The sequence below is a fragment of the Onychostruthus taczanowskii genome, unplaced genomic scaffold (genome assembly GCF_017590055.1).
Source record: "Onychostruthus taczanowskii isolate IOZ18803 unplaced genomic scaffold, ASM1759005v1 scaffold32, whole genome shotgun sequence".
Classification (NCBI taxonomy): domain Eukaryota; kingdom Metazoa; phylum Chordata; class Aves; order Passeriformes; family Passeridae; genus Onychostruthus; species Onychostruthus taczanowskii.
Genome location: NW_024500572.1, coordinates 336,954 through 362,372, shown reverse-complemented (window position 1 = coordinate 362,372; position 25,419 = coordinate 336,954). Strand labels below are relative to the sequence as shown.

Genomic DNA, 25,419 nt, shown 5'->3' with positions numbered 1-25,419 from the left:
CAATAAATCCCCCACGCCCTGGTCTTAATTTATTTTAAACAGCAAAACAAATGAAACCAAATTAAACTCATAAGTCATTGTGTGAGCAGCGTCCAAAAAAATGTCAGTTCCAATAAAATATGACAAATAAAAGTATTGGCATAAACTCCAAGGATTTATATCACTGGCACCACAATAAGGCCTTCTTTAGTTGATCTTGAGACATGACTCAAATGTGAAGAATGAGAATATAAATATAAATAAAGGGATTTTTTTCCCCTAAATGCTGAAAGGGTTATTTTTAACACACTAAACATTTTCTTTTTAAGTTAACACTAGTCAGTGTAATTGGAAGAATTTTTCAGTGGGCTTAGCACAGGCAGCTGAAGTATTCAGAATAATCTGTACAGAACTGTCATGGAGCTGGATTAAATAGATTATTATACTAATCTGTTTCTAATGACCCAGGGCATCATTCACAGTCTTCATAATGACTCTTGCTAGTGAGTTCTGTATTACTTTTCCTAAGATGTAACATTTCTGGGAGGAGAGAATTTATTTTTCAAAATATAAACTCTGCACTCGTATGTTTTATTCATGGCTATGAGTTTTTGTTCTGAATCACCCGAAATATTTTTCATCCTTTAATTAAATAACATCAGTGTTCAAATAACAGAGACTGCCTGTCAAAGAATACAGTGCAGTCATTCAAGTGATCTCCACCAGAATAATTACCCTACAATCAAGCTGTAATTTGCCTTTTCAAGTAGACTGAATGATCCAGATTGATTGAAAAAAACGAGCTGGTTTTTTTAATAGGAAATAAGAGATGTTCATTTCACATTCTACATTTTTTAAAAGTAATTAATCATGAGATGCCATTTGGCAAATCTGAAATGGCTCGTGACAAACCCCCAGGCTGGGGCTGGTGGCTTCAGGCTGACACTGGTGGGAGACAGACCTGGGTATGTGTAAATTCATCACAGCACCTGTGGCCTTCTCACAGCACCTGAGATTTGCTTTGTCCTCAGACTGTGTGGAATTATTGCATCCAGGACTGGCTGCCCTCACAGGGTCCCTCCAGGCCCCTTCTCCATCTCCTGCCTGGCAGCACCGGAGGCTGGCTGGTCAGGAAAATGCCCAGGAAAATGCCCAGAAAAATGCCCAGACAAGGGTCACTTTGCCTTTACAGCAATTGGTTATTTTCAGTCCTGTAAATAGAATTCTTTTTCTGTCTTTCCTTTTTCTTAATCTGGCCTTTAAATTTGTGATTAATCCTGATTTTAATGAAATCTCAGTGCTGTACCTCTCTTCAATAGGTATCAGTTTCAATCAAAGTATTTAATCTGAGATAATCATGTTGAATGGTCAGAACACTGAGAGCAGGAAAAAGCTGGCAGACAGATGGCTGGTTTATGGAAAGCTGGGAGAGGTACACAAAAATGGATGTAGAGAAAACTCTAAAGCAAACAAAAGATTTGGCCAGCAAGTTGAATTATAAGGGTAAAGTTTAAAGCAATTTCTTCCAGAAACCCCTGAAGGTTTTGTGGAATAAGGCACTTTCTTCGTCCTGACACTGCAAGAGCACAGGAAATTGGAATGAAATTAATAAAAATGAAAACAATGTAAACCTTTGCTCAAACTCTGAACCAAACAGTTCCTGTATTTTCATGAAATTCAGAAGAAGATATTGCTAGCTAACAACGCAGTGCAAGAGCTGGCTTTGTGTTTGAACTGCAGTTCAAGGCTGTGGAAGGAGCTTTTCATGTGGCATTTCTGGCTGGGGCTGAGCAGGCTCTGGGGTGAATCCCATGCCCTCCCAGGAGCTGGGAAAGGGGAAAAGGGAAAAGTGCAGCTGTGTGCCAAGAGCCAGCTGTGCTCTAAGCAAACCATGCAGTTTGGGAGGCGTGCCCCTATTTTCTGAGCTTTCTAAAGCTAAAATAAGTAGAAAGACTGGAAATTATCTGGTTTTGGTAGAGTTCATCTTTCTGCCACTCTTCCTTTTTTTCCCTTTCCTGTGATAGCTGCTCCAGTTCCAAACAGGAGCAGGCTGAGCCATCAGAGATCTTTGTCCCAGCAGCTCTCAGGAACTGCCTGTGACACAAAACCACAAACTCTGCTGCTCTGGGGGCACTTCAGGTGCTTCATCTCTTTCCAGCTGAGCATGTAACTCCTCACAGGCTCTTTGCTTTTGCTCTAACCCCGATGTTATCTGATTGATACAGATGTTCCTCTGTCAGAATTCTCTTGTTTTCATTCGTTTAACTGCAGTTTTTTAAGGGTGTTGCTGAATTAAAGTGTAAATTGCTTTTGTTCATAACAGCAGTCCTGAATGTGTAAATCTGCTTTCTGTAAGGGTGACTATTAAGATGAATCTATTTGCACAAGAAGCTTATTTTCATCTATTTACCCCATGCTTTTACTGCCTCATGGTCCCTCAGTTAGGGCTTTTGTGGTTCCCTTGATCACTGTGTTTGTGAACTGCAGCTGTATAAAGTGAGTGCTTGTGATCACAAAGGCAAAGTGAAAAGATCATTTTACACTGACCAAGCCTTTGGTATCTAAACCCCATTTCTGGACCTGGCATAATCCACTTCTGTAACTTGGGGAACACTATTTCAGTGTAGCTGGGTCACTACCATGAGCTGTACCCCGCTCCCAAATGCACAGTCTGCTTTTCTGGGAGGAGGAATTTGCAGTTTGCTGGAGAGCATTGCAGGCCTCTGCACCGAGCTGAGCCCCTGCACGCCCAGCAGAGAGCCTGGCCCTGCTCCTGCTCCAGTGGAGACACGGGTTCATGGCCAGGCAGCCCAGGAGGGGGGCTCAGCACCAGAGCCTGCACAGCCTCTGCCCCTCTCAGCTCTCCCTTCCAGCTGCTCCTTGGAACGCAGGGCTTCACATCTGTGAGCATCAGGCTCGTCTGTGCCTGGGCCAGCCCACAGCCAGACACTGGGAAATGGTGTGACCTGGGGAAAACCCAAAATGTGGCTTTGTGGAGGACCCCGCCTCTGTGCTGAAAAGGATTCTGGTGTGAAAAGCCCTTCAGCTGGCAGCCCCTTCCAGTAATGAAATCTAGGGGAGTCTGAAGTCTCTTGAGGGCGTTAATAAGGAATTTTGCTGGCTCTGTAATTGAGACAGTGGTCCAAAACTCCTTTAAACCCAGGGAAAGCCTAGCTGCCTTGAGTGGGTTTGGGATCAAGCCATGAGTTCTGTAATGAAGCTCTTAGGCAGGTTCAGCTGGACATGCAGACACAGGGTTTATTTACAGCTCACTCTCAGGCCCTGCAGAACCCACCCTGGAGCTCCTTGTGGCTCCAGTGAGACATAAAGAGATTAAAGATGATGACAGAAGTCATAATGAGCTGCCTTAGTGAGCAAATTGTCAATAGCAGCTTTTCTAGGTAAGAGACATTGGAGGTAACACATCCCTGGAACAGCCTGACACCTCTTCAGGTGTGGCCTTTGGGTTTTGTTGCTCTTCCTGCTCTCTGGAGGTTGAATATGGCAAGAACAAGGGGATTTTGGCAAGGCAAACCATGGCAAGAGAAGTAGGAACAAATCTCCAGAAGAAGCTGGGTTGGATCAATATTTTGCTGGTGGGAAATAAGCAAAAACGAAGCATTAGTGTATAAAAAAGAAATGAGAGACCTGACTGTGCTGCTGAAGTCCTGGTGGAAGGGCTCAGAGGATTCCCTGAGCTGCTGGTTGCCTGCACTGTGTGCACTGGGTGCATCCCACTCAAAATAAAATAAAAATAAACCCAGCATCTACTGGGTAGCACCAGAGGGGAGGACAGCAGGGTGTGAAGAGGCATAATAATGCTGTGATAATGCTGTGGGTAAAAATAAAATAAAAATAAACCCAGCATCTACTGGGTAGCACCAGAGGGGAGGACAGCACGGTGTGAAGAGGCATCAGGGATAATGCTGTGGGTAAGCAATATTTCAGACAGGATTTTGCTCCTTTTGAAGGTTTAATTTTCTTTCATTCCCTGAAATTCTCTCTGCACTCTGAGTCAGGTGGGAGGCTCCTCGTGGGCACGGCTGAGCCCCAGAGCAGGGAAGGGCTGTGCTCTCCTCTCTGTCCCTCTCCCCAGGCTCTGCTGCTTTGCTTCTGTGCAGCATGAGGAGACCATAATGAGAGGCTGCCCATAAACCAGAAGATTGCCTTTAAGTTCTATTTCTTTTCTTTGTGTTGATGCTCAGGGCAGTTTCACTCTAGAGCTTGGAACCCGTGATTAATTTGTGGGCACATTCTGGGCTGTGCCCCACGGGGATGTGATCCCCAGCAGGTGAGTTTGAGTTTGTGGGGGTGCCTGGGTGCTTGGCTGCAGCAGAGCCTCCTGTGTGCAGGGCAGGCCAGGGTGCCAGGAGAAAGGGAGAAACTCCCAGGGGTTGCCTTGGTGCCCCTGTGATTTGTGTGCTGCAGAGAATCCAAACACTTCTCTGGGGAAGGCTGCTTTGCCCCTTTCTTCAAATTTAGAAATCCTTGGTTTTGAATTACTTACCGCAAGGGTTTGTGCAAGAGCCTGTGATGTCTGTAAGAAATGACCTGGCATTTTTTAATGAACCACCTTTTGTGTTGCTCTGGGTGAGCAGGGGATGATATGAGCACAGGGTAGAGAGATGCACAGCACGTGCCACTTTTGGTTATGAGGCTGCTAAAAAGGTTCTTAAGTTGTAACTCATGGTTGGAAGGAATCTCTTAACTTATTTGGATTTGTATCACTCTGTGACAGGTTAGCCATCATCTCTTTAGTAAAAAAATACATTTATTTTCTGGGCTGTCAGCCACTTATTATTTATAAAGAGGTCTTAATTGGAAGTGTTATCCCATTGGAAATATTCCCATGAACACTAGCAAGAATGTTTCCAAAAATAACATGATTAGCAAAAGAAAAACCTCTTCAATCTATGTAGCATAAAACACGCCGGGCTCGCACTCAGATGGCACTGGAGGAGGTGCTGCCAGGCTGGGAGGCACCGTGCTCCTAAAAAGGGACAGTGGTGCTTTGGGTAACCCTGCTCCCAGCAGAGCACTGTGCCTTGTGCCCGAGGGGGGGATGGGAATGGGGCTGGGGATGGGATAGGGATGGGAATGGGGCTGGGGATGGGGCTGGGTGCTGCAGGGGGAGCAGCCTGGCTGTTTTCCTGCTGCTGCTGTGTCAACAGCCACATCTCTGTCCCTGCTCTGTCTGGGGATGTGCACAGAGCTTCACTGACTCCCATTTTCTCATCTGAAAAATCAGCTCCACGGCTTAGTCTCATATTGCTCAACTTCGTAGCTGGAGTTAATGCTCCAGGCCTAATTCCAGGCTGGTTCTCAATTTGTTGGATGTGGTTGATGCACACATCAGATAGTTCTGGCACCCTGATGCTTCCTGTGAATGAAAAATGACACGAAATAGTTGTGTGAGTTTCATCCCCATTCATGCAACAGACTAAAAGAAAACTCATGTTTGGCAAATGTGCAGGAATGGGAGAAAAGATTCAAATTGGAGGAAAAAAATTTAAATATTCTCAAGAGAGGTTTTTTTTTCCCACAACGAAAAGAAAAAAAGAAATTTTAAAAACCCCAGTAATGGAAACCATTGAAAGATCTGGTCAGGAGAGTGTAATATCTTAATGAGGTGCTAAGGTCGAAGCAATAGTCTTACAAGAGGGTGTGTTACATCTCCTCGCAGCTCTTGGGGCATTATGAGGAGTTTTTATCTCTAGATGGGGATGAGGTCCAGCCCCAGCTGGGCTGTGTCTGCACAAGTCAGCCCCGTTCTTGTCCCCCTTCTCTTTATTTATTGACTGTGCTTAGGGCAGCAGCTGGAACTTATTAAAGTGAGGGAAACGTGCTGGTTTGTGGGGTGACTGTCTGGCTTCGGCTCGTTTTCACTCTGTTTGCTAGAGCAGGTGAAGCAGTGGAGGGTGTGTGTGTCCCCAGAGCCGGGCAGGGGGCTGAGGACAGCCCCTGGAGCCGGGCAGGGGACAGGGGACAACCCCTGGGTCCGGGCAGGGGGCTGGGTAAAGCCCCTGGATCTGGGCAATGGGCTTAGGAAAGCCCCCTTGGTTCTAAGGTCAGGGGGCTGCGTAAAGCCCCTGGATCTGGGCAATGGGCTTAGGAAAGCCCCCTTGGTTCTAAGGTCAGGGGGCTGCGTAAAGCCCCTGGATCTGGGCAATGGGCTTAGGAAAGCCCCCTTGCTTCTCAGGGCAGGGGGCTGGGTAAAGCCCCTTGGTTCTCCGGGCAAGGGGCTCGGGTAAAGCCCCCTGGGTTCTCAGGGCAGGGGGCTGGGTAAAGCCCCCTTGGTTCTCAGGGCAGGGGGCTGGGTAAAGCCCCTTGGTTCTCAGGGCAGGGGGCTGGGTAAAGCCCCCTTGGTTCTCAGGGCAGGGGGCTCAGGAAAGCCCCCTTGGTTCTCCGGGCCCCTTGGCTGCTCCTGGGAGGCTCCTGGAGCTGCTGGGGCTGGGCTCCCTCTGTCCCAGCCGGCCCAGAGCATCCTTTACCCCATCACCCCCTCAGTCAGGGACAGTGGATGGGAGATGAGACGGGAAAGAACCTGTGCAAGTCACATGGGAAAAGCGAATTGGGGAGTAAACCCAAATGTCCTGAATCCAAGTGACTTCTTGGTCACACCAAATAAACATTCCCTTATCTCACCTAGGGGCCTGAATATCTTGTCCTTAAGCAAGCGTTCAATTTTGTGATGTTTTCCAGTCTGGTTGCAGCAGTCTCATGGTGGAAGGACTGAGTGCTGGCTGTCCTGCAAGGCTTTATCGGGGGCTGTGGCACCGCTCCGGAATGTTTATTGTGCTCTGTCATTACTTACACTCCGTCTTCCTCTGACCCCGGTCCCACCCGCTCCCGGGAGATTATCCGGGCAGGGGAAGGATAAATGGATCAGCAGCTAGCCAAGGGATGCAGGGGCTGAAAGGGTCAATATAGAACAAAGGCTGCCACACAGAATCCACAAAGAATGTGAGGCACTGCCTTCCAGAGGCAACACTCGCACCGCCGGGGTTTAATGAGAATGGAAAATGCTAACATATAAATCCAGTCCTAAAAAAACATATCCACAACAAACTACTGAGTGGTAAATATTTTTGCTGTTAAGCCTGGTACTCTGTGTCTGACGTGAACTATTAAACTCCTCCTAAAGCTTTCATTAAATCATGTCCCAAAACTCCCTTTCAAACATGGTGCTCTGTATGGAAGGGAATGAGTCTGCAGATGGATGAGGACAAACTCCTATTATCATGCAGAGTAAGTGAAATTTTAATGTTTCACTGCTCCAGGCTGTCAAAGTCCTTGTGCTCTTCAAAGCAAAGGGCTCAGATTCTCTTCAGTCTTTGTGGAGGAAAATTAGGGCATCTTTGTGCTTTTTAAAGGTATGTTTAGAAAAGGTCACACGTACTGTTTCTTCACTTGGAAGCATATCTCAGGATAACTACGATGAGCCTGTTGCGTGAAAAATTGCCTAAAAGGTCTCTGAAGCCTTCTCCATAATAAATATGAGTGAATATGGATTGATTCTTCTTAATTATGACTTTCACTCTTGCAGGAAACAGATGTTTGCTAACTCAGATTTCATTTCTGGCTTGGCAAAGAACTGTGTACAACTGAAAGCAATGAGGGCCGGTGAGACTTGCCATTGCTGCTGGGTTCTTAAGCTTTGCTTTGGAATTCAGCACAACTTCTGGCTTGTTATTTAAGCTGGAGCATGTTACTTGCAGGCAGCAAAGCTCTGTTCTGTGGGGTTTCAGTTCCACCTGGTTACCAGAAATCCAGGTGAGTGTGGCTGGACCTGGGTGCCTGCCCAGCCTGGCTGCTGTGGCTCGGGGCAGTGCCAGCAGTGTCCAGCTGGGCTGAGCTGCCCCAGCTTCTTCCTTCTCCCTGGGATTCTCTGCCTCAGTGTCAGCGGGACTGGGAACCACAGCTGAAGCGCTGACTGTCCTGGATGGTTCCTGTCTGATGCAAATGTTCCTCTTCTTAAAAGAATGATAAAAAGCCATCAGGAGGAAAAGTCCAGGCGCTGTTTTGGAAGCTAAGAATTGTGGAAATACTGCCTAATAGGAAAAGTATTTTTAAAACTGATTCTCCTGTGTGCATCCCTTTGAGGGGTTCTGGTTTCTGCCTGCCTTCTGGGCCCTGTCACAGCTGCTGCCATTGCCTCGGTGATGTTTCCTGTCCCAGAGCTCTCTGCTGGGCCTGCAGAGCTGCATGGCAAGGGGAAACATTTCTGCCTTTGTCAAAACACTACAGGTGAATGGGGGGAGAGAAGATCCATTTGCTTCTTTCATTGTGCTTCTGTTGGATTAGAGAACGTGTCCTTTTATAAATAGCTTTTTCTGCATCAGTCAGACCAGTTGTTTTCCTTTGGGAATACTTTCACATGAGTTAAAAAAATAGAGTAGATTAAGAAAGGGTGCATAGGAGGCACGTCTGCTTCTGTTTTAGAAAAGCAACACATTTTTATATAATAATGCAGAGTAGCAGAAAAAGGCACAGAAAAGAAAACAAAGAACCTTAAAAGACACCATCATCTATTTCATTACACAGCTTTGGAAAGTTATCATGGATTTGTATCAGCATTATCACAAAATCTATTGCATTATTCTGCTTGTAAGGCAGGTGGGGAAAAGCTGAAATGATGTTTGATTTATTTATCCAAAAATCCCTGCAAGCTTCTAGCAGTGTGTGTGAGCAGAGCTTGGCCAGGCTGGAGGATGGGTGGCACAGACAGCTTTGGAAGTGGTGGGCTTTGCTTTACCTGCCCTGAAAATAGTGTTTTAGGGAGCCTGGGAGTGCAGGAGCAGCACAAAGCAGCCAGCCCTGGCCAGGCCAGTGAGCAGCACAGCCAGGCTGTGCCAGAAATGCCAGAAATGCCTCACAAAGTCACCTCCTGATGAGCCAGGCTGGACCAAGGGGCTTTGGGACCTTCAGCTTTGCTTCATCCATGCTCCAGGACTACTTCCAGCCTGGCCCATTTAACTCAGATGTCCTAGAAGAGATCAGAGCATAAAAGACAGAAATGAGCTCTTGGGTATGGGAGAAGGGCCCACGGGAGTGTGTTTAGGGCTGACACTGAAATCCAGGTGGATCTGCCATTGAAAAAAAAGAGATTTTCTTCTTTTATTTATTTGCCAGTCTGAAAAACTCTTTTTGAGCCCTGCCAATCACACCGGGTTTCTTCTGTGCAGTGAGATGTTCTGGAGCTCTGAGCTGAGTGGACACAGGCAAAAGCAGAAGAGCTGCTCTGCAGGGCTGTGCATTGCCTTAGTCAGAATAAAGCCTTTCAGGCAGTGAGTAACTGCCTCAACATGGGCACCTTGGGTGGAATAGCTTGCATTTGTAATTACCTGGATTAAATGAGATCTCTTTGGAGCCAGACTGAGTCCATTACCCCGGAGAGCAGTGTCTGGCTGGAGCTGTGCCCTGGGCCAGCCAAGGCCCTGGGGAGGGTCCCAGCTTTGATGGCTCTGGCTCTGCTCAGACAATTCTGGTGATAACACCCAGGAAGGAGCCTGGTGCTCCCCTGCTCTCCCATTTGGACTGACTTGCTAAAACACGGAGGCAAGGCTGCCTCAGTGTCACTGGCTCAGCTCTGGCCTCTCTCCATCCCTCCATACAGGTTTAGATGGCTCTGTAAATGTAATTTTTTCTCTTACATATGGATATAACTGTTTAGCTGTAAGGACATAGCAAAACTCTCTGACTGCTATGTTGCTAATTATGTAAATGAGACTATTTCTTGAGAGACAATATTAATATTTTCACCTCTTCATTCTTTGGAATAGAGCTGTGCTTTAAGGAAGATGAAAAATGTTTTCACTTAAGCATTAAGGCAGCTTTTCATACAGATCATCAGTTCAGTTCTGTGTCCATTGGTGCTTACACAAGGAAAGGCTGCCATGCTGAGTTCTGCTTCTCCCTGACTGGCATTTAAATTTTTTAAACATCAAATATTTACTGATGTAACCCAGTTGCTCACCAAATTTAATTTCAAAGGTCCTTATCCTGCAGTTTCTGTTTGTGCACATCTCCCATGCAAGGCAGCTCCATGCATCTCTAATGACAATGAACCTGCTTCTTTCTGGAGCTATTTCTTAACCTTTCTGTGCTCTCCTTTATTACCATGATTTACAACAATATTGTGAGTGTTATTAATCCAGACTGCAGTCAGTGGGTGTTTGGCATGGGTTTACACTGCAGTGCTGCATCTTAAACAGCTCTGGCTCCCAGACTGGAAGGGTTTTGGCTTGCAGCCCCTCTCCACTGCCCAGCGCTCACCCACAGACACAGCACCCAGCCAGAGAGCAGGGAAAAGGGGAAATGCACTGTCAGATATGTGAGATCTTGGAGCAAGGTGTGGGAGCAGAGCCCCCGAGGATAAATGGTCAGCTTTGTGCTCGGGAGCCCTGGAGCTCAGCCTCAGCTCTGAGCCTGATGCTGTGCTCAGGGTTTCATGAGTGGAACTTCTCTGCTGGGGTGGGAATTCTGTAGCTGCAAAATTAAAGAAAAGCCACCTGGAGCTGCATGTGTGTTTGGGGAGTTTGTGATTTTAACTCAAGGGTTGCAGACAGTTTCTGGTGCCAAAATTGCAGCTCTCCTTGAGCAGTTTGGAGAGAGCTGGCTCCCAAACCCAAGAGCAGAGCTGTTGCTCTTTAGCAGTGCCATGGAGCCTGCCTGTGCTGCAGGCAGGGGACCTGAGATGGACCAAAGGGCACCTGAGATGGACCAAAGGGCACCTGAGATGGACCAAAGGGGACCCGAGATGGACCAAAGGGGACCCGAGATGGACCAAAGGGGACCCGAGATGGACCAAAGGGGACCCGAGATGGACCAAAGGGGACCCGAGATGGACCAAAGGGACCAGCTGAAGCACCAAGGGACAGATCATAAGTGAGGGTGTGCCAGAGGCCAGGCCCTGACAGCCCTCACTGACATCTGCAAGCTCAGATGTTGGCTTGGCAGCCAATGCATGAAGCCCCTTGTTCAGTGCTGTAAAAAGGATGGGATCCTGTTAAGAGAATCTAATTTTTATTCAAAAGGATGTGGACTTGGTAGCAGAAAAATAGCAAGATCCTCAGATGTTCTACGTATTTAAAAGCAGCAAATTTTTTTGCTGTCTGCCATAATTAAAAAAGAAAGCACCAGGAAAATTCCCTCATCCATTCCCTCCTCCTTTCTCCTCTCTCTTATAGAAATGATATCTGGTACAGCAGCCAAGATATTTTTCAGTCTGGTGCTCATGGGTCTCTTCATTGCTTTTTTGTTCTCACACTGCTTGCCCAGAACAGCAGCTGTTAAATAGACAACTCTGAGAACTGGGGAAGGATATTGGTGAAATATTTGATTAACACTATTTTTGCAGGAAATTGATACGTCAACTATTTTTATCCTCAGGCAAAGGAATAATCAAACCCAATCCCTGTGGCAACCTTCTCCGATTTCAGATGACTTTATAACCTCTGGTATTTCACTGGTTTTTAATTTTATATTGCAGTCTGTCACAGCTTCCCACCCTTCGTGATTTCATGCAGTTTTTTTAACTGTATGATTGTCCCGTTAGGAAATACACTCAGCAAACTTTCCTGTTGCAGAGTGCTGTGTTCATTGCTTCAGAAAGTGTGTGTTGGCACAGCTCTGTTCACAACAATGAAACAACTGAAACTCTGGCTTTTATCCATAACACACTCTAATTCCCTATTCATAACCTAAATTCCTTTTTGTGCAATTTGCAATTTTTTTTTCATTACATATGCTAGTTACATCTTAGGGTGAATCAGTCAAATGGACTCTAAATTAAAATAGTTGGCTGATCTAAGCCCCAAATCTGTTGCAATGCAGTTTTCTCACAGCTTGGAAGAAAACAGCCAATATAGCCACCACAGGCAGGGGTGATTATTCTTTCTGTCTGTCTTTTTCCAGGTAACTGAGTAGATGAATGTACCCTAAAGTTTTAATCTTCTAGGTAATTAGGAGAAATAGATGGAAAGGAAAGTCAATAAACCATGTGAACCTGAATAGGTCATACTAACAGTCAGGATGTCACAGGGGGGACAGGAAATCCTTAAATTAGATGCATCATTTCAGTCTTTAATCCATAAACCAGAATCAAAATTTGTTTTGAACCGTACGCACATAATTGAGGAAACGGGCAAGTAGGCTCCAAATGTAAGTGAACGGGGTAAATTGTCACCTGCTTTGGGTGAGAGGAAGCCCAGCACCTTAGGCTTGGAGCTGCTGAGTGGAGGTCAGTGACAGCCCTGCCCCAAAGGTTCCTCCTTTTCACACTGCAGAACGGGGGTGCACACCCTCCACTCCTGGGGCCTCTGCTGTGTGCCTGAACATTGATTTTTAAATCCAGGGGAGGGGAGGAGGGACAAGCTAACCTCATACAGGTTCACCCCACCCTCTGCGTGCCTCCCTTCCTTGGCAAGCCTTCCCAGCAGCAGCTGGCTGCCTGCTTTTCTTCTGCAGTCGTGTTCCTGACATTTCCTGCAGCGGGTTTTCCTGAAGGTTTGCAGCAGCCCTTTCAGCCCACAGCCCTTTTCTGGCCCCCTCTCGCTCCCCATGGCTTGTGCTGGCTGCCGTCGCCCATCGCTGGTCCCTGGCAGCCTCTGTGCCCGGGGCTGTGCTGGCTCTGGCAGCAGTGCTGGCTCTGGCAGGGCTGGTTCTGGCTCTGTGCTGGCTCTGGCGGCAGTGCTGGCTCTGTGCTGGCTCTGTGCTGGCTCTGGCGGCAGTGCTGGCTCTGGTGGCAGTGCTGGCTCTGGTGGCAGTGCTGGCTCTGGCGGCAGTGCTGGCTCTGGTGGCAGTGCACAGCGCAGGCACCCTAGCACAGGCTCGCTCAGGCTGGAAAGACCCTCAGATCTGGGTCCAGCCAGGCACTCACTCTGCCCTGCTTTGGTGCCAAGAGGTTGCTCCCCTCTTTCCATGCAGTTGGTTTTTGGAGAGGCTGCATGTGGCCCTCTCCATGCAGAAGGAGTGATTTGAAGGATTTGGATTAGGGAGAGCGCATGTACAGATCCTGGATTACTCAGTGTGCTGCTACTTTCCCTCCCCTGAAAGCTTCATAAACTGTCCTTTCACAGGCTTTTAATAAACACTCAAGTGACTTAATCTTTTAGTGTAAAGGCCTACTTGTATTTTAAGCTTTCTGTTATCAATGTCATTAAATCAATATCCTCAGTTCTACAGGATCCAAGTCACATATAAGCTGTCACACATAGTTTAACTTTAAAAGTGCAATATTGAGGTACAGTCAGTTCCTTTTTCATAGATTAGAGAGTACTTTGAAGTAGAGCTGTTGAAGATCAGAGGGAGTTTATTCCTCTGCAGCCACTTTCTTACGTGTTGGGGGCTCTCTGTCCTAATGACAGCTCTGCTGCAGAACTTGAGTGAAGTCTCAGAAGATGAGTGTTTTATGCAGTTATCATAAATGGCACTGGAAAGCCTTGTGGAGATTATATAATGGGTGATAAAACATGGGACAGATTCTTTAAGAGAAATAAGAAGGCAAATTAGGATAGACCCTTCTTTGCCATTCTTTAATCTATTTATCTATTTTTCATTATTATTATTTACTTATTCTTTCTCCATCTGAGTACATACACAGCTCTGGACAGGTCAGAGCCTGTATGGCCTCACTTGGTGTGGTTCTTTGTCTAATGGGTGACATCTGTGTTTAGAGTGAAGATGGACAAAACCAAGGACTCGTTCCTTGCCAGAGAAATTTAACTGAGGGTGAAACATACATCTGGGGTTTATTTGTGTAAAAGATGCACGACTGCAGTACCATGTCTTCTTCCAGCCTGACCCTGGGTGCCCTTTCCATTTAGAGTATTAGAATCCAGATTTATCCAGAGAAATCTCAAAAATCACAAATGGCATTGTTCCATCTTTGCTGTTGCTGCAGCAGATCTTTCCCTCTCTCCCTTTCTATGGTTTTTGGCCACTGTCTGTCACAGAAGTGACATCATTTGCAAGACAAGGCAGCTGTAGATTCTCTCCCGTGCTCCCTTCAGGAAAGCTGTGGAGATGAGGGATGTCACCTCACTCAGCACAGCTGGCACAGCTGGAATGTGGCAGCAGTGTGAGCTCTGCCAGCACAGCTGCAGGCAGGGCAGTGGCAGAGGCTGGGCTGCACAGGGAGGTGAGGGACAGGAACCTGCCCCACTCTCCCTTCCCAGCCGGGACAAGGAGCGGTCAGTGCTGCCTCTGCTCCCTGGGGAAAAGGGCTCCAGGGGTCCCAGGCCAGAGGGAAGGGCAGTGACAGGGCTGGGGTGACACTGACAGTCCTGGAGGGACAGTGCTGGAGGGACAGTGATAGTGCTGGGGTGACAGTCCTGGGGTGACAGTCTTGCAGGGACAGTGACAGTCCTGGGGTGACAGTCCTGCAGGGACACTGACAGTCCTGGAGGGACAGTGCTGGAGGGACAGTGATAGTGCTGGGGTGACAGTCCTGGGGTGACAGTCTTGCAGGGACAGTGACAGTCCTGGGGTGACAGTCCAGGAGGGACAGTGACAGTCCTGGGGGTGACAGTGACAGTCCTGGGGTGACAGTGACAGTCCCCTCTCACACAGCACCTGACCTGCAGCCCCGTCCTGTGGCAAAGGCTGGGGAAAGGGTCAGGCAGGGAACTGCAAACCCTGGCCAGGGATGTCCTCGGGCAGATAAGGAAATTCTGTTTACCTTGTGCAGAGTGTGGGCTGAGCATGGATGTCCTTATCTGCAGCATAGCTGCCTGAGGTGTGTGGCACTCGGGAGCAGCCCTGGAAGCCCTGGCTGGCAGAAATTCCTGGTTATCTCCAGCCAGGGGGAACTGTGCTACCTTGTGCCTGACACTGCTGGCTGGGCAGTGGGAGGGGAGAAGGAAAATTGCATCAGGAACTTCTTGTACTTGGTTGAGTTTCAGCAGGATGAGGTGGTGGGGATTTGTTTCTTCATTCCCTAAAACAAGGAAAGCAGAACTTGATTATCTTTGGTCTTGACAGCAGAATTGTGTTGCAACAATCTGAGATCTGTTAATCCATCAGTGTATTTTTTATGTTGAAGACTCTTGTAATTAAAAAATTGCCATAAGGCAGGGCTCACATGATGTGGACCTTAGGGATTTATGTATTAGAAAGGGTTGAACAAACACTGGAAATCCTCTAGGTTGCATATTTTGTCTGTAACAAACTATTACTTCACTCCAATATAATTTGAATAATTTTGTCATCAAGCTCATGTAACGGAGTGGAGAATGGGATCTCAAAGCTTCTGGAATATAGGAGATTGAGTTACTTGCTAAACCTGTTTATGGAAGATAGAAATGATGTCATTATAATGCTGAGGTGTGCTAAAATAAAATCTTGAATTACAGCATGGCTCTTTCAGTTGGAATGGATGTTTTAAAATAATTGCTGTTGTGGAAAGAAAATGTCTGGGAGTTGGTCATTGTAATGCACATCTTTCAGAGTTATTAATCGTAAAATGTGACACTTTTACTACCCAGTGAGAACAAATGATGAACAAAACCCAAAGAAGCCAAGTATGCACTGAAGAATGATGTCCCAGTCCTGCAAAAATTAACACATGTATTTGTGCTTATGTACAATAGTGATCCTGGTTTGCTGTTTGCCTAAAGGAGGCACAGATTTCTCACTCAGAGCAGCAGAAGTTTAATCCCAGTGTGTAAAATTAAGACTGAATACCATCCTTGCATGTTTGGAGCTTGTGTTGAAGATGTGAGGGCTGAACAATTTTGCTGCCAGTTCTGGTGTGTTGATCTACAATCAGTCTCTTGAAATTATTGTAGCAATGAGAACGTGAAGCAGCTGAATAGTGGGATTTAGTCCTTTTTAAACATTCCTTCAGGGTTTCTATTTTTTCTTGCAGACTCCCAGCCAGTACAGCCAAGCACTAAATAAAAGTAACAGAGTTCATCTTTACTGTGCATTTCTGGACTATAGGTACGTTGCATAATTCCAAATTCTTTAATTTGGTTTTATTAGATTACACTTTGTGATGCCGTGTACTTTCTATGTTCTTTTTGCTTTCATTCATGGAAATGGTTGAAGAAATGGAACCACTGGTTTATAAAACCACAATGTGATTGTTTCTTCTTACCATAGGTAGGAGACCTGGCATTCCCAGACCCTGGGCTGGGTGGTAATTGGGAGCTGAAAACATTTTGAAATCAGAGTTGCAGACTTACAAATTGTGCCTGTCTTGTTTCGTGAGTGTGCCCACTTGGGCAGGTGCTCGGATGTTCCAAGGTGGCAAAGCTCCAGCACAGCCTTTGTTTTCACTGGCTCTGTGCCATAGCAGCGTGTGAAATCTGTATTTCAGAGCTGTGAATTTTGGCCAGTGCATGGAATGGATAAACATAATGCAATGATCCATCTTGAATGCAAAGTAGAATTAAAGGGAAATAAATATCACCTCAAATTTCACTCAGAAAATAAGATCTATGGAAAAGCAGTAGCTTTTTATATTTTTTTTTAGCACTGAATACATTAAATTTTTTTCTTTTGAAATACGCTGCTCTTAGTGAATTCATTGAGAAAGAATACAAATAGTGAATTTTTAATTTCACGGGGATTAACAGGTTTTGAGCTGTAACAGTGTAAGCCTAATTGATGTAGCAATGGTGTGGGATGCTGTGATCCCTGCTGAACACCATGCACTTGGGAAGGTCACAGTAATTGTTTCACTGAAGTTTTCTTTCACCTGTGTTGAGCTGCCCCAGCTGTTGGCAGTTCCTCGTTGTTATGGTTACTCACAAATTAGGGTCAATTAGAAGCAGGTTTTATGAAGCAAATGAATATGGCTGGGGCATTGTTCCTGTATGCTCTCCGCTGGGGCCCTGGAGGCTTTGTGAGGCTGCAGACTCCAGTATGAAATCTGTCCTTCAGAGGAGCTCCACCGTGCCAGGATGGGTTTATTCCCCAGGGCACCGCAGCTAATTTGGGCTCTGACCTACGGCAGAGTCTCTCTGAGAGCTCAAGGAGGTCCTGAAGGGCAGAGGTATGAGGCAATTCCTGTCTCTGAAACAAGCACTGAGTACAGATCACTCAGCCAGGCCGCAGGACTCAGAAAATAGAAGAAAGAAATAGTTCCTGTCAGAGCAGGGGTGGGTGACCTGTGTGCCACAGGGAATTCTGGCTTGTCCTGGCTCCCAGGAAAAGCAAACTCATCAGGATCACTGCTCAAAAAAAGAGCAAAGTGCATGAGGATGCTGAGAGCAGCCCCCACGTCCTGCCCAGCCATCCCAGAGTGGAGCAGGAGCTGCCCCTTGGGGTGAGGTGACAGAAGGGACAGGGATGGGCCTCTGGAGGTTGTGCTCACTCTGCCTGACTTGCTGTGGCAGGGTGGCTGTGACACTGGGTGAGGGTCAGGCAGCACAGAACACATGCTGATTTGGGGGATTTTGCAAGATTATTGACTTGTCTGGTACTGCAGTTCTCAGAATACAAAAATCTGGGTGAAATGCCATAAATGAGATGCAAGATGTAATGTAAATGTAGCTGTCATTCATTGATTATAAAACTGGGAATAACTCTCTAGAGATGTTCATGGAGGGGTCTGTCTGTGCCTTGTCCTGGTGAATATTAACTGTTCCACGATGGACCTGAGGGCACTCACAGTGTTTGTGGGGTCTCCAGCCTGGGATGGCTTCCAGGCTTTTCGTCCCTGGTAGCACAGTGCCTGTGGCTCTGCCCCCAGCAGTGCATTCTGGCCGCGATGACGTTTGCTTTTTGTGCCTCGCAGCAATGGAACGGGCGTTTGGTCCAGCGAGGGCTGTGTGAGGGACAGTGGGGACCTCAACCACTCCGTGTGCCTCTGCAACCACCTCACCAACTTCGCCATCCTGATGCAAGTGGTGCCCCTGAAGGTGAGACGAGCACAGCAGTAAATCTGTCTGTTACAAATGAAGCATAAATGCATCGGTTACCTCCTCACGTCATGTAAGTGACTGAAACTGGGCTCACCTCTGCCCAGCTTGGATTTATTTCTTGCTTCTGTTGTGTTATCCAGAGAGCTTAATTAATACCCCAGCCCTTTGTGTCAGTCTGAGCACTTGAAGGGGAGTTGGCTACCTCAGGTCATCCGGTTCTTATCTAGCCATTATTATCTTTATTACTTGTGAAGCACCTAATGATCCCATCTGGTTTCCAAGTACAATTTTTCTAGGAACTCTTCAGGCTGATAATAAAATGCAGCTTTGCCTCAAGACCCCCCATCTTGTCAGACAGAAGTATCTTGGGAGAAATGTGCTATTATTAACCCTGTTTTAAAGAGCAGCATTCAGGGAATTAGCCAGGATTAAACAGGACAGCCACCAATTAAATGTCACTGGAAGATTGGTTGGTTCCCCACTGGGGAATAGTTCTGAAAGGCCCAGCTTTCAACTAAACAGATTTAGGATTGTGATGATTAATGGGATGCTGCAATAAAGTTTTAGTATTATGCCATATTAGTAATTAGAGATCAAAGATATTTCATATAGAATTCTTTGGAATAGAGTTTTCCTTAAGAGATCTGAAACACATAACTAGGAAAGGCTGGCTGTGAATGGACCTTCCAGTTCCTCACAGGCCTTTAACAGCTCCATTTTCAATAGCTTCTCTCTCCTTAAATTTTTGGTCTGGTGCATTTACATCCACCAGACCTTGTGCAGAATGTTTTTCCACAGCTTTGTTTTCCCCTCTATGATAAAAGGAAAATCTCATCCCAAACCTTTGTCCAAGACATTTCCTTCAAATGGACCATTTAGGATTTTCTTGTGGTGCTAATTTTTTTAACTGTTGGAAAGAATTGTTATCATGATTGTGTAATTGCATGAAGAGTCAGGCAAAGACAGAACCCCTGGCTTTGAGCTGTGCCAGCTCAAATTCCCAAAGCATTTGCTAAGTAAAGCCTGCTGAACCAACGTGACAATTGGAAACTTCTCTCAGGTGTCCTTGGAACCCTCTTAAGCAAATGTTAAAATGCCGTGGATTTTGAGCACATACTTGTGTTTGTTCACCGTGTTCAGAAATTCATGAGCCAAGGTTCAAAGGGCCCGTTTAAATCACCCCTTGGAACACCAGGCTGCCAGTGCTCTAAGACACTGCTGCAGAGATGTTTTATCTGATCTTGAACTTTTGTGTGTTTTGATCCTCTTGTCATAAATGAAGTGCACAGATAATATGAAGCAAGTAAAAGAGGGTGGGAGTATGCAACTGCCCATGTTTGAACAGTTCTGTTTACACAGCTATAATACATCTGTGGCCAAACAGATTGAAATGGATCAAATTTTTTTTTTTTTTTAATGTCTGTTTTTGACAGAATGTTTATTTTTCTCTAGATTCTGGAAAAAAAAATTAGATTCTTACCCAAAAGGCTCTGCTTTTCATTAAAAAAAATGGAAATAAGTTATTGGAAATGAACTGACTGAAAACTGTAGAATTTTTCATCAAAAGCTGTATTTTGGTTCAAAAAAAAAAAAAAGGGAATTAATTTTCCATGGGAATTCTCTGGGTGTTTACACTTCCCTTCTGTGGAAAGTGGCATTTCCTTTCTCCCCAGGTACAGATGGGTGCAGCTCTCAGGGGAGCAGCAAGAGGCAGGGGCCCCTTCACAGCCCCTCCTGCAGTAAAACCAGGGCTGCACAGTTCTGCCAGCCTTGCAGAAAGGCAGGCAGGTGCACAGAAAACAATTTAAAAATCTCAAAAAGGGATCCTGACAGTGATAAAGAGTGGCAATATACCTCAGTACATGTGCAGCAGCTTCAGGGAGAGCCCTTGTGGGGAAACCCAGGAGCTCTAGGGGCAGCTCAGTGTGGTGAGAGCTCCGAGTCCCTCAGCTCCTCTTCACATTGATTTTCCTTCTGCTCAAAAACAAACCAAAATAAAGGGCATAAGCTTCCCATTAACGTGAGTTTGCAGTCCTTTAGAGTTTGCTGTCCCCAGCTGGAGTGCACGGGATGCTCAGGGGGTCCAGGCACAGCCAAGGTGTCTCTGACCCAGCTCTGGCCACCAGTGACCCTGCCCTGCCACCCGGGCAGCTGGGTGGGCACTGCTCCTGCCAGAGGGCTCAGCTTGGCTGCTAACTCTCTCAGGGATGGTGGCTTTCTCCTGAGTTATGCTGAATTCGCACAGCAATCTTGCTGAAGTCCCTCTCTTTGTTCCTTCCCGTGGTTAAATGTGTTTTTTTCCAGCTGCAGAATGCAGCAGGATCCAGTCCTGGCAGCCCTGCCCCTGCCCCAGCCTCTCTCCACCTTCACAACACCAGCAGATCTCCCCACAAACACATTCTGTGTTTCTTGTGTCCATCAGTGCCCTGCTGTATTCTCAATATTCCTCAGCACTGCAGAACTGTGTTATTATTCATTTATGCCTGGGGAGGAATTGCAGTGCCCCACCTGGATCCCATTTTGCTCCAGTGAGACACTCACAGGAACAAAACTGGAGGGTGTCTTGCATGTCCTGGTGCTGCCTCTAGAACGCTTGAAATGCTGAGATGAGGGATGCTGATGAACTGTCAGACATTTGGCACAGACTGCCAGGTGCTGTAATTTCTAGGGAGCACAGAAATGCCAGAAAGTTCTGGAGAACAAGCTGGGAGTTCTCCATTCTTCTTCTTGATCTTCACTCAAAACAGGTTAGATTAATTCAGCCGCTGTTCTGCTGTATGCCAGCTGGAGGTAATCTCCAAAGGCTGAAATTTGCTGAGATGAAAAATCATTTTTATTCTGATATTCAGAGAAAGAAATTGAAAGAGACTAGTCACAAAGGAAAATTTGAAATTCTGGGATATTAACTTAAACGTGACCAAATGAACCTTCACTCTGATGTCTGTGGGCTCTGCACCAGGATGGGGAGAACTTGGAACGCTGTGAATTAGTTAGCACTGAGCTGGGGTTGCAAATGTGGCTGCACAGCGCTCCAGATTTTACATGGGTTTCAGCAGGAGCTTTAAGGCACTGCAGCCAAGGTGATTGTGAAAGCAGGACACAAACAATGCTGCTGATGAGCTCAGTTCAGTGCCTTCAGAGGTGTGGGGGATTAGTTGTAACAAGTTTATTCCAGGATTGAAATAACCGTCTTGGAGAAGCTCACAGCCATGTGGTGCTCAGATGTCGGCCTGGCACTGGCCTGATGCCCTGCTGAGGAGCTGGACCACAGGCCTTGCTGAAATTGTTTGTGTTTTATCACTGCTGCTGTCTCTGTCAGCCTGGCCCCAGTTCCTGCTTGCTGAGATTCGTTTATCTTGTTGGTCCTCACTTGAGAATGACAACATTTATTTTGAATTTTGGAGATTAGTGACCATCAACTGGTTTAACCAAATAAATAAGCTGATTGGAGGTAAAATGGGAGTGCAGATGAGCAGAATGTTCCTGAAGGAACATGTTCAGCCCTTGATTGCCTTTGTGTCAGGGGTGTAATCAAGGTCAGCAGGCAGTCAGAAGCTGGAGACTGCAGGGAGCTCTTGGACAGCCCTGACCAGGTCAGTGGGACTGAGGATTGTTCAGTCCCATCTTCCAGCACAGCCTGGCCTGGGGCACTCAGAGGAGCTGGGCAGGCATCAAGGGCTTGCTCTGATCAGGCTTCTCCTGATGGGGAGCCCGAGGCGGGGGGAAGCAGTCCCTCTAGCAAAGAGATCCTTGCTGCAGCTGCACCGTGGGAGCTCCTGCCCTCCCTCCCAGACCCACAGAGCAGTGTTCCAGGCTGTCCTGCACCCACTGCAGCCAGCACGGACTGGAAGGGAGCCTCTGCTGCACCAGGGTGGGAGAAAGCAAACAAGAACCCATTGCTGTGATGTGTTTGTTCCTTCTGGAGGAGAGCAGGGCGAGGAGGCTTTCCTGTGGTCCTGCTGGGTGGGACACGAGCCCTCCCCTGGGCCTGGGGGTCCCAGCTCTGTGCTGGGGCTGCTGGCAGCAGGGACAGGGACAGGACAGTGGCAGGAGAGGCAGAGCAGCCCCTTGGCACACACAGACAGGATCAGGAGTGCTCCTTCCTCGACAGCAGAACCCAGCCCAGCATGGAGCTGCAGCTCCGAAGGGCTTCAGAGAACATTCAGATGCTGTTGCTGCATTTTGGGCAGCTTTGCCCCCATCAGTCAGTGGGGCCCTCTGCTCCTGCCAAGGAGCATGCCAGCCATCTGGCAGATTTGTTTTTGTAGTGATCCAGCAACTACAAAGCATGCCAGGCTATTTGTACCATCTGCCACGTAAATGTCACTTCAGCTGAAGGATGGCGGACACCTGGGGACCCAGGGTTCAAAAATCCTTTTAAAGAGGAGTCATTTTCTCCCACAGAAAAATAGGGTTTGAAGCTTGGGTCCCCCTCCCCCAAAACACCAGTGCAGGACACAGCTGAAATATTTGTGTCTCCTAAACCATTCTCTTAAATTGCTCTTTTTTCCTGTTTTTCCTCTTGCTGTCTTTTCCAACTGCGAGAGTATAAAAATGGCTCCTATAAAGTTCACATGTGGAGGGACATTTCCAGCTAAGCAGTAGTGTTATACAATCTGTGGTAGAAATTGTTTGGGGTTTTGAACACATTTTCTGCATTTCTAAAGCTAGAAATGACTTTGTTTTTTATGCCACTCTAGCCTGTTCACAATTCAGAAGAGACCATCAATCAATACAGTTCAAGCAGCTCACCAATGGGCTTGTAAGCAGACAAGTGTTTATGCAGGGAAAATACTTAAAGCCATCTGATCTTGATGATGGAACTGCAGAAACAACCCTTAGCATTTTTAGGGAGCCCAGGAATTTGAAAAGGTTTGGGTATTCATCCGTGAGCTTCTATTTACAAAGAGAAAATCATCCCAAATTTATTTTCTTGAGGCAATATATGTGGTTTTATTTTATCTTTCACTGTTGAAGCTGAGTTTTGATAATGCATGGCTGACTGATAAAAAGGTGCATCAATTCGTGTTCATAAGGGCTGTTTTGAAAAAGTCTAGTATTGCAAAATGCTTTAAAAAGATGGGGGTAAATATGTAATTTATCAGTTTGGAGCATTGTTTCCTAAATCTAATATTGCAGTTATTAATCAAACACTGCACTTTGTGTGCAATAAAATAGCAGTCTGAAATCATAAGCTTTTTTCTTAAAATTTTCAGCCAGCTCCATACTCAAATAGGACAATGAAATGGAAATAATGTGGCACTCTCTGATTTCTGCTGTTTTGTAATTTTTACATAATTACTTTTCTCAGCATGCTTTTCATTGCTGGGAACATAAAAAGAATAATGCCTTAGTCCAGTAATTTTTCTTTGTGTTGCATATTTAAAAATCGGAGAGGCATTGTGATTTTTTTGGTCCTTGTTTATTACCACTGACGGTTTGTGTAACTGAAAAGATCTCCACAGACAGTTCAGACAGCCCTCAGCCATCAGATGAACAGAGATAAATCAGCCTGGGTGTTTATTCCAGCATTGCTTTGTAAACTTTCTTTGCTCTTTCTCACTCTCTCCACTTCCCCCTGGGTTTCACTGCAGTGATTATTGTCCCTGTGGAGGAGAAATCTCCCTGATTTTTGGGCTCACGCTGGGATTGGGCATCAGATTTCTTTTGTCCTTAGGATGCCCGTGCTCATCTTCCCTGAAAATCTTGCCCTGCTCTTGGTTTTGAACCAGAGCCATTGTTCATTCCTTTGCTATTCCACTCCTGTGCCAGCACAGCTCTGTAGATTTGATGGGAGGAAATAGGAGAATTTCTGGTTGTCCCTAATCCCACAGAATTACACGGGAAAAACTGGGGCTAGTGCTGCAGGATACCAAACCCCTCGAATTCCTTAGAGAATTGTTTGGCAGTTACTGAATTTCACTCAGCAGGGGAGAGCAAAAACGACTTTTCATTTTGGAAAAGCACAAATATTTAAGAGTGCTATAACTGTCAAAATAACTGCTTTGTTTGAGAAGCATGATAGAGTAGTCTATTTTAATCAGAACACTCACCAAAAGAACTTAGACCTCCTTTCTGTGGTGGCAATGAAAGCACTGAACCACTTGGCAGCCAGTTCTTCTTGCTGACTGAAGGATTTCCCCATGCAGTTTAAAAATGTTACGAGCAGGGCGCCTTTATCCATCACTTTTCCCTTTGGATGCAGTCACTGTGTGCTCAGTGTGTCCCCTGCCGTGGCCTTCCTGTGCCCTCTGTCCCCAGGCTGGGGTGGGGGCTCCGGGGCACCCGGGGCACAAGCCTCCCTCCGTGCCAGCCCTGGGCCCAGGTGGAGCCAAAGCCCTGGGAAAACGGAGCTGGGCACTCGTTTCCATGGAATGTCCTGGGAGCTGGGTGTGTCGCTCTCCTCAGCTGCTCTGCCAGGTCTCGGGCTCAGACCTGCCCTGCTGTGTCCTGCTGGACCCGCGGCTCGGGGTGCTGCTCTCGGGGACTCTGCTCTGCTGGGCACAGAGGGCACAGAGCAGGAGGAGCTGGGCACAGGGGGCACAGAGCAGGAGGGGCTGATCCTGCTGGGCACAGCGGGCACAGGGCAGGAGGAGCTGGGCACAGAGGGCACAGAGCAGGAGGAGCTGTTCCTGCTGGGCACAGAGGGCACAGGGCAGGAGGAGCTGCTCCTGCTGGGCACAGAGGGCACAGGGCAGGAGGAGCTGCTCCTGCTGGGCACAGAGGGCACAGAGCAGGAGGGGCTGATCCTGCTGGGCACAGAGGGCACAGGGCAGCTGCACCAGCCCTGCTGGTGGGCAGAAGAGCTCCTTGAGTCTCACGGGACAGTCTACTGTGAAAACAGCATTTAACATTTCCTACGAGCCTTAGACTTGAAAGGGAGGCAGAAAAAACCCACCCTGCTCTGTGTTGCACTAACAGATTTTAGTATTTGGAAATATCAGCTTTCCTGGTCCCCAAACTTTATTAGAATCTGATACCACTTCTCAACTTGAGTCCTTCCTCCCTGCCGTGCTTCCTTCAAGCTTCATTTGAACTAAGAACTTGCTGTTTGAGCTTTGTAATGAGCAGAACCCCTACTGTTTGATGATACAGTGCCCAGAACTACTTTGAAACATGATGTGGGTGTTTAAAAATACTAATTAATATCTTGGCAGAGATATTTGGAAAATTCTGTATTTTTTGTGTCACAGTGAAAAGTTTTAAATAAGCAACACCAGGCTGGGCTGGCTGGAGGAAAATGTGCCTTTAATCCTGAAAAGCCCCCTCTGCAGCATTTTATTGCAGATTGCTAAGAACTGTGGAGTTAATGGAGAAAGGGAATTCAAAAACAATTCTGCTGGCAATGGCTGATAAAGATGATTGCATTGTGAAGCGTGACTCTCAGAGGCCTTTTTTTCTTTGAATTAACAGTATCTGATGCATCGTGGCTTGAGAAAAGAAGTTTGTGCATCAAATTAGGCTTTTCTGTGGGCAGTGATTGCGCAGTGCCATTCAGCATGGCCCCACCAAAATCAGTCCTGTGCTCTCAGGGAGCAGACTGAGCCTCCTGAGCTCATCACAGATATTA

At 46.7% G+C, this 25,419-nt stretch overlaps 1 protein-coding gene across 2 annotated transcripts in view; it reads left to right on the top strand.

The window, feature by feature from the left end:
- ADGRD1 (adhesion G protein-coupled receptor D1) overlaps positions 1 to 25,419 on the top strand; it is a 110,927-nt gene that overhangs the window by 39,117 nt on the left and 46,391 nt on the right. For both annotated transcript variants that reach the window (XM_041410225.1, XM_041410227.1), the window contains 2 exons: positions 15,848 to 15,921; positions 17,723 to 17,846. In XM_041410225.1, the coding sequence (XP_041266159.1) occupies positions 15,848 to 15,921; positions 17,723 to 17,846 (198 nt within the window). The remainder of the gene's footprint in view (positions 1 to 15,847; positions 15,922 to 17,722; positions 17,847 to 25,419) is intronic.